At 37.9% G+C, this 8,626-nt stretch overlaps 1 protein-coding gene across 1 annotated transcript in view; it reads left to right on the forward strand.

The window, feature by feature from the left end:
- Nucleotides 1-8,626, forward strand: part of LOC111169002 (uncharacterized) — a 60,395-nt gene that overhangs the window by 19,477 nt on the left and 32,292 nt on the right. The window contains 3 exon segments of the mRNA XM_089912897.1: nucleotides 2,649-2,741; nucleotides 7,481-8,531; nucleotides 8,533-8,625. Of these exon segments, the coding sequence (XP_089769023.1) occupies nucleotides 2,649-2,741; nucleotides 7,481-8,531; nucleotides 8,533-8,625 (1,237 nt within the window).

Below are 8,626 nucleotides of genomic sequence, written 5' to 3' on the forward strand. Positions count from 1 at the left end.
CTTTCTCTCTCTCTTCTTCTGGAACCCCTATAATGCGAATATTGGTGCATATAATGTTGTCCCAGAGGTCTCTTAGACTGTTCTCATTTCTTTGCATTCTTTTTTCTTTATCTGTTCTGCAGCAGTGATTTCCAACAATCTGTCTTCCAGCTCACTTATTTGTAAGTCTGCCTCATTTTTCCTGCTATTGATTCCTTCTCATGTATTTATATTTCAGTTATTGTATTGTTCAACTCCCTTCTCAGAGCTTCTAGTGCATTATTAAAGATTTCTTCTATCTTCTTCATCTGTGCCTCATTCTTTTCCCAAGATCTTGGATCATCTTTATTATCATTACTCTGTATTCTTTTTCAGTTACGTTGGCTATCTCTATTTCACTTAGTTGTTATTCTGTGGTTTTATCTTGTTCCTTCGTCTGGGCCATACTTCTCTGCTGTCTTATTTTATCTAACTTGCTGTGTTTGTGGTCTCCATTCCTCAGTTTGAAGGACTGTAGTTCCTTTTGCTTCTGGTGTCTGCCCCCTGGTCGGTGAGGTTGGTCCAGAGACTTGTGTAGGCTTCCTGGTTGGAGAGACTGGTGCCTGCCCACTGGTGGGTGGAGCTGGGTCTTGTCCCTCTGGTGGTCAGGGCCTTGTCAGGGGGTTTGTTTAGAGGCAGCTGTGGGGTTAGGAAGACTTTAGGCAGCCTGTCTGCTGGCGGGTGAGGCTGTGTTCCCACCTTGTTGGTTGTTTGGCCCGAGGCATCCCTGCACTGGAGCCTGTAGGCTGTTGGTTGGGGCCAGCTGTCGGTGCCAAGATGACGATCTCCCGAAGAGCTCATGGTGATGATTATTTCTTGAGGCCTCCGCCAGCAGTGTACTTGCCCCCACAGACAGCCACGGCCAACCCCCGTTTCTCCAAGAAACCCTCCAAGACCCACAGCTATGTCTGGCACAGGCTCCTATGGAGTCACTGCTTTGTCCTGGTTCCTAGTGCACATGAAACCTTGTGTGTGTCCTCCAAGAATGGAATCTCTGTTTCCTCCAGTCCTTTGGAGCTCCTGCACTCAAGCCCCACTAGTGTTCAAAGCCAAATGCTCTGGCAGCGCCTCCTCCTGATGCCAGACCCACAGACTTGGGAGCCTGACATGGGGCTCAGAATTCTCACTCCTGTGGGAAAACCTCTGCGATATAATTATTTTCCAGTTTGTAGGCCACCTACCCAGTGAGCATGGGATTTGATTATATCACAGAAGCTCCCCTCCTACCGTCTCGTTTTGGCTTCTTCTTTGTCTTTGGGTGTAGAATATCTTGTTTGGTAGGTTCAAGTCTTTTTTGTCAATGGTTGATTGCAGTTGTGATTTTGATGTTTTCATGAGAGGAAGTGAGCTCAAGTTCTTCCACTCCGCCATCTTGTCTCCTGCTCCCCGCCCCATACTTAGTCATTTTTGATAGTGTGCTACATATTGTGACTTTTGCATTGTTGGCTGCTAGATTTTGTGATATTTGTTTAAATTCTTTGGGGCATTTTTTGGGGGAGTAGTAAATTAGTTGAGAATAATTTTAATCCTTTCAGTGCTTGCTTCTAATGTAATTTTTTTTTTTTTTTTTTTTTTTTTTTTTTGCGGTACGCGGGCCTCTCACTGTTGTGGCCTCTCCCGTTGCGGAGTACAGGCTCCAGACGCGCAGACTCAGCGGCCGTGACTCACGAGCCTAACCGCTCCGCAGCATGTGGGATCTTCCCGGACCGGGGCACGAACCCGTGTCCCCTGCATCGGCAGGTGGGCTCTCAACCACTGCGCCACCAGGGAAGCTCCTAATGTAATTTAATTCAAGTAAATCATTTAAATTAACTCAGTATTTGCTTGTTATTTCAGGTCTAGAGCATTCTTTAAGACTAACTTGGTCACAGTAGTAGGACAATAATACTCTTGGATACAGAGCATCTAATACCTCACATAGTAGAAGATCTTTCCACTCTTTCCAAACATCCTGTCTCTGTGTATGCTTGGGAATTTTTCCACCTATTGTGTTTGGGTTCTTTTTCCTGCATTGTTGGAAGCTTTCTTATATGAATGTACAAATTTTACTCAAGGTGACCTTTCTGTTAGAGCTTCCTGCCTCTCTCTCAGCGTACCTCTTTCCTCTGAAATATTTTACTCCAGAAATTCTAATTGTTTTGGCTTTCCTGAACTCTGAACTTTGCGTTCTGTAGTTCAGCAGGCTGTGATTTGGTGTCTTCTTTCTGTACCATAACCTAGAAATTCTGTTTCTTTCCCTTCTCTCAGAGGTCCTTGTTTTCCAGTGCCATTGTCTCATGTGTAATCCCTAAAGGTCATTATTTTATTGATTTTGTATGGTTTCCAGTTGATTGGCATGTACCATTATTCCTCTTACACCATGATGGTCATGATTGGAAGTTCCTGTGCAGAGCCTTATTTAAACCTCTGTACATGTAGACTCAGTGTTATGCATCCTTATGATTCAGGGCTTTAATGAGATCAATTCCTTTTTAGATTCAGAAAAAAAACTATATTGTAGTTTCCTCTCCAAAGGAAAGGTCAAATGAGCACCATCACTTTGCTACTCCTATAACTATTCCTTCCTTCACATTCATGTGCATTAAAGCCAGGTCAGCTGATCTAAATGCCATATTATTTCCCATTTACAGGGTATTATTTTACAAAACCGGACGTAATCATCAAGTTGGAGCAAGATGATCCATTGTTATTAGAGGAAGAATTTCTAAACAAGAGCCATGCAGGTGAGTTGAGTACTTCAGACACAACTCCAGGGGAAGTTAGATCCAAAATGGTCAGTTAGAGGTGAAATAGTTTAAACACTTTTCTTTGTGAGGACTTATATCTTGAAGTGTGTAAAGAGTATACCAAATATGATATAAATGAGTGTTTAAGAAAAGGGATGGAATATTAGCACATTGATTTTCTCATCTTACAAATAGTAAGCTTCAAGATACAGTACAAACCCAAATACATAGATGATTATTCTAAATATAAATGATATAAACATTTCCATTCAAACATGCAATTTAGCAGTCATTCACATGGGGAATTTTCTTCAGTTTTATGCATTGTTACTTTAGAAGTCAAGAGTCAGTAAATCATGTATTTGGTCCTGGTTTCTCTGTTGTTTCTGTGGCCTCTTTAATATCTCTACACTAGACCATTTCATATTGATTGCAGCACCTTTATGATATGTTTTAATAATGAGCTGATCAAATTTCAAAAAATACTCATGAGATTTTTTTTGGCATTATATTAAACCTTGAATTTAACTTTGAAAAATTGAATTCAGCCTTGACTGAGATTAGTGAATCCTGAATTATTTTTATATGTTTTCTTAATTTACCACTTTATATTTCTGATTTTCCAAATTAATTTTAGGTATGTCTCAAATACAGTCTAACAGCATTTTCTTTTAATAGTTTACATTAGCCCATTCATATTGATCGGCAGTTACTTCTAAATGCTGTTTCTGTGTATAATGTTACAGAAGCTCTTCAGTAATAGCCCTGCTTTCTTTTCTTTTTAGAATAAGTGTGTTTTTCTCCTAATAACATAGTTAGGTTGTACTTTGGCTTAAGGTGTGACCATAAAAATTTATAATCTCATGCAATTGCTTAATGATGCATTTATTTAGACAATGTCTAGTAATCACCTGATGTGTAAACGGTTATGAAATTAAAATGCTTACTTTCTCTTCCTTCCCATATTTTAACACCCAACTTTAGTTTCTTTTATAATCTCTCTTAGTTTTTACCTGTTCAATATCATTGTGACCGTTACTTGATTTGTCAGCTGTAAGTTATGTATTTGGCTTCCTAGCTTTTCAAGGTGTGAAAAACATCAGGATTACATCTCATTACTTTTGTTACATCTTACTTTTCCGATATTGAATATATTTTTTCTAAACGTCCAAATTCTTAAGGCCTCTAAAAGAGAGTTGTAAAACAGCACAGAAATGAGAGTAATTAATTACTATAAATTTTATGAGTGATGTGACGTGTAATGATGCAGAAACTTGTGCTTAAGAAAGACCTGATGTTTTTCTGATCCAGTCATGTTCTGTTTCTTTATGAGAATGATAATTCCATGGGTGGTCACTCTGTACTATTTCTTATCATGGACAGAATAGTTGTATGTATATTTATGCTAAGTTTCATATTTTTATAACCATGAGGAGACAAATCAAACAGTGGGAAATTATATTTGTTATAAATATACCTCAGAAAGAATTTATTTCTATAATACATAAGGAATTCAGCTCTTAAGACAGATATCTCCTTAGTGTGGCCTTCCATGACTATCGTATTTTAAATGTCACTCCTGTGTCAAATAGTCTTATTTCCTCCTTTTTTCTGTTTCATTTTTCTCCCAGCCACTCAACACCTAATATACTACTGTGAAGTATGAATTTTTCCCTCTGCCTCTTTCCACTGGAACATAAGCTCTCTGAGAGCAGATATTTAAAATATTTTATTTTCTGATTCAGTACCTGAGACAAAAACTTGGGATTCAAATGTATGTTAAATATTAAACTACTAAAATTGTTAGTAAAAAGGTAAGCAACCCATTTAAAAAAGAGTCAAAGTCCATAAAGAGGCATTTCTCAAAGAAGGGGATGAATGGCATAGATGGAAAAAAAAATGCTTACTCTGGGAAGCACAAATTCAGATCAGATCACACTGTAGTATGATGTTCTTCCCACTCAATTTTCAAACATGGAGAAGCTTTATGATTCCAAGAGTATGATGATATGCAGGGAATCATCAACAAGGCAGGAGCGGTTATAATTGGTATTTGGGAAAACAGATTAGCATTTTCTTTAAATTTTAACATACCTGTTCCCCACAAATCAGTAGTTTCACTCCCAGGTTTATCTTCTAGAGTTTCCTATACATTTTCACTGGGAAACAAAATAAGATACTTTTCATACAACATTTGTAAAAAGCCCAATTTTGGAAGGAACCTCAGTACTAATTTACATGTGAACTTAAAGTTAAATCATAATATAATAATACAATGGAGTATTACACACTGCAGGACAGCCGTGGTCTATGAAGCTAAAATGAAAATTATGCATATGAAATCAAGCAGCAAAAGTCTGTTGGTAGAAAAATGCCATATAAATAATGGTCAGAAACAAAAAACTGAATAGTATCTTGTTATTTGGAACAGAATGTTAAAACATACACACATACAAAAATTAAGATGTACTTAAAATGAATGTGTGTGGGTAAATTATTTGGTGTATTATAATGCACCAGAAAAGAATATTCCCTACTTTATTCCTGCCTCTTCTGGGACATTATATATAATTAATATTGTGTAGTTACACTGGATTGACCATAAGGTTGGAGAGAGGTATTTCATACTTATTGATGCAGCAGTCAAATTTCTTTGACTAAGCCAGTGTAACTGAGAGTGGTCTGGGTAGCTCTGAAACATACTGCATTTAAAAAAATATATATATATATATATGTATGTATATATATATATATTTTTTTTTTTGGCTGCGTTGGGTCTTTGTTGCTGTGCACAGGCTTTCTCTAGTTGCAGTGGGCGGGGGCTACACTTCATTGTGGTGCACGGGCTTCTCTTGTTGCGGAGCACAGGCTCTAGGCACATGGGCTTCAGTAGTTGTGGCTCACGGGCTCTAGAGTGCAGGCTCAGTAGTTGTGGCGCGCAGGCTCAGTTGCTCTGCAGCATGTGAGATCTTCCCGGACCAGGGCTCAAACCCTTTTCCCCTGCATTGGCAGGCAGGCTCTTAACCACTGCACCACCAGCGAAGTTCCATAGTGCATTTTTAATGACTACTAATTTATATCATATCACAGAGGAGTGCAAAAATAATCAGAGAATGAGAGTTCTGTTTCAGATTTAGGAGCACAAAGCTGCATGAAATATATTTTATAGGCTCTAAGAAGGTATCAGTTGAAAGAGGAACCATTATTTTAGGGGTAGCTAAAAAACTGTCAACATGCCATTAATTTTAAGATGAATCCTGATTTAAGTGATAATAATTTGCTTAAAAATGTGTGTGCCTCAATGTGCACGTGTGCTCTCCATCTATTCATTGTTAAGATGAATGGTATAGGCAGTACTTATTGTGAGAGTGTAAATTAGTGTTGGGGAGCTCTAAGAAGGTATTTTCTTGGTCAAGTTTAGAGAATAGTATTGCCTCAAAAGATATCTAGATTAATCTTTAATCCTTAAATTGGGATATAGAGTTACTTAGAGAAAGGCTTGTGAGTAGAAGATAAATGTTGAAACTGAAAAATATTATTGTAGATAAGGAACCACTGATAGGAGACAAATAGCCTGGCCAGGCTAGATTGGAAAATATGGAGTTGTGAAATGGTAGCTAGAATATCTAATGTGCCTGGAGTTGTTAAAAAAAAAAAAGTTGTTTTCCAGAATGATGCCACTTAACTCCTGTTTTCTGTTGTATTTAGAGTAGTGTGTTCAGTGCCACCTTAGGTTTTAGCATAGGGCTGGCATTTTACATCAAAGGTTAAAATAGCCTAGGTAAGATGAGTCACACATATGAAAGAAACTTTTATGCGAAATGAATAAAAAGGGTATTTCTAAATAGGCTTTTGGAAACAGGTTGAAACATGCTATTTAAGGATCTCAGCTGATAGAAACTAAGTATGTTGAGAAGTAGGTGGAATGCTTATATAGAGATTAGTCATGGTTAAGACTAGTTTCAAGAGAGTGAGTAATCATAGTGAAAGTGGAAACTTATGACTTGATGTTCAAGAGAGGTTTGTTGTTGAACAACCCTGGTATAGTAAACTAAGGCATTAGAGCCAGCATGTAGAAGTGAATTCATTCTAGGTCAAATTATGGTTTTACCTCTCATCACTTTTACACTTCTTGTGCATTTGTATTTCTGTGAATAACTCCAGGAGGATTTGAGCTTGAGCTATAGAATTGTTTCTATAATCAGGAGAAAATTAGTGCAATTATAAATTTATTTTAGTGTTGATGTGTTTAGAATAGAAAAGGGGGGACTCCAGCCGGAAGCTTGTAGACTTCCCACTGTAATCTCTAGTTGGAAGTATAAGGACCTGGACATTGTTATTCTTCCTCAGTCCAATCCCTGCTTTGATCTATCATTTGAAAACCCTTGTTAACTGATTTTTCTTACAATTCTACCTACTGCTCATAGTCAGTCATCCCAGTCTCTCATTTTCCGATTTCCTGAGTGAACCACTTTTGAGAGTCCTATTATCTATTTACCATTCATTTCCTTATTTTTAAAATGCCAACTATATAGTAATAATCATCATAATTTTGTTGTCCTTTTTTCTCAAGGAGTATAGGAATAGTATAAACATTTGGAATGTTTATTTCAGGGAGACTTGGTGCCTAGAAAGCAAATAATTAAATACAATATAGCACATATATATAAAGGCTGCATCCTATAAGAAATGTGTTTAATGTTCATAAGACATTTTAATTTTCTTTATTTTCTAAGACAGCAAACTTGATAACCTCTTAGAGAAAAGTCTGGCAAATCAAGGAAAATACTTGCAGGAAGACTTTTTTGCTCAACTTCAGAATAAAGACAAAGTTGAGAAAACTTTCCGCCAGGAGTTACACTGCAGAGAACATCAAAGCACTCACTCAGAAATAAAGACCTTTGAAATTGGAGGAAACTTAAGCCCTGATGCAGCCCTTACCATTCCCCAGAAATGTGACACAAAAGGGAACTTCTGTCATGATACCATATTTTGGCAAACCTCGCCCGCTCAGTCTACCTTTAGTGTACATCAGAGAACTCAAATAAGGGTGAAACCCTATGGATGTAAAGAATGTGGAAAATCCTTCTCTAGGAAGTATTACCTTATTGGACATCAGAGAACTCATACTGGGGAGAGACCTTATGCATGTAATGAATGTGAGAAAACTTTTACCCACACGTCACACCTCAGAGATCATCAGAGAACTCATACAGGGGAGAAACCGTATGAATGTAGTGAGTGCGGGAAAGCTTTTAGCCATAAGTCAACCATAAAAAGACATCAGAGAAGTCACACAGGTGAGAAACCCTATGAGTGTAATAAATGTGGAAAAGTCTTCTATACAAAGTTTCACCTCACTGAGCATCAGAGTAGTCACACAGGGGCAAAACGCTATGAATGTAGTGAGTGTGGAAAATCTATCTGTAGGAAGTCATACCTCGTTGTGCATCAGAGAATTCACACCGGGGAGAAACCCTATGAATGTAATGAGTGTGGAATATTTTTCTATAGGAAGTCATACCTCACTGGACATCAGAGAACTCATAGTGGGGAGAGACCTTATGCATGTAATGAATGTGAGAAAACTTTTACCCACATGTCAAACCTCAGAGAACATCAGAGAACTCATACAGGGGAGAAACCTTATGAATGTAGTGAGTGTGGGAAAGCTTTTAGCCATAAGTCAACCCTAAAAAGACATCAGAGAAATCACACAGGGGAGAAACCCTATGAGTGTAATACATGTGGAAAATGTCTCTCTAGGAAGTCTCACCTCACTCGGCATCAAAATTCACACAGAACGGAAACCTTAACAGTGTAGTAAGTGTGGAAAATCCTTCTGTGAAAATTCTCACCTACCTCTGCATCAGCGAATTCAC

The sequence above is a fragment of the Delphinapterus leucas genome, chromosome 6 (assembly GCF_059928025.1).
Source record: "Delphinapterus leucas isolate spDelLeu-1000000601 "Yukka" chromosome 6, BTC_Dleu_Yukka2, whole genome shotgun sequence".
In the NCBI taxonomy this organism is placed as follows: Eukaryota; Metazoa; Chordata; class Mammalia; order Artiodactyla; family Monodontidae; genus Delphinapterus; species Delphinapterus leucas.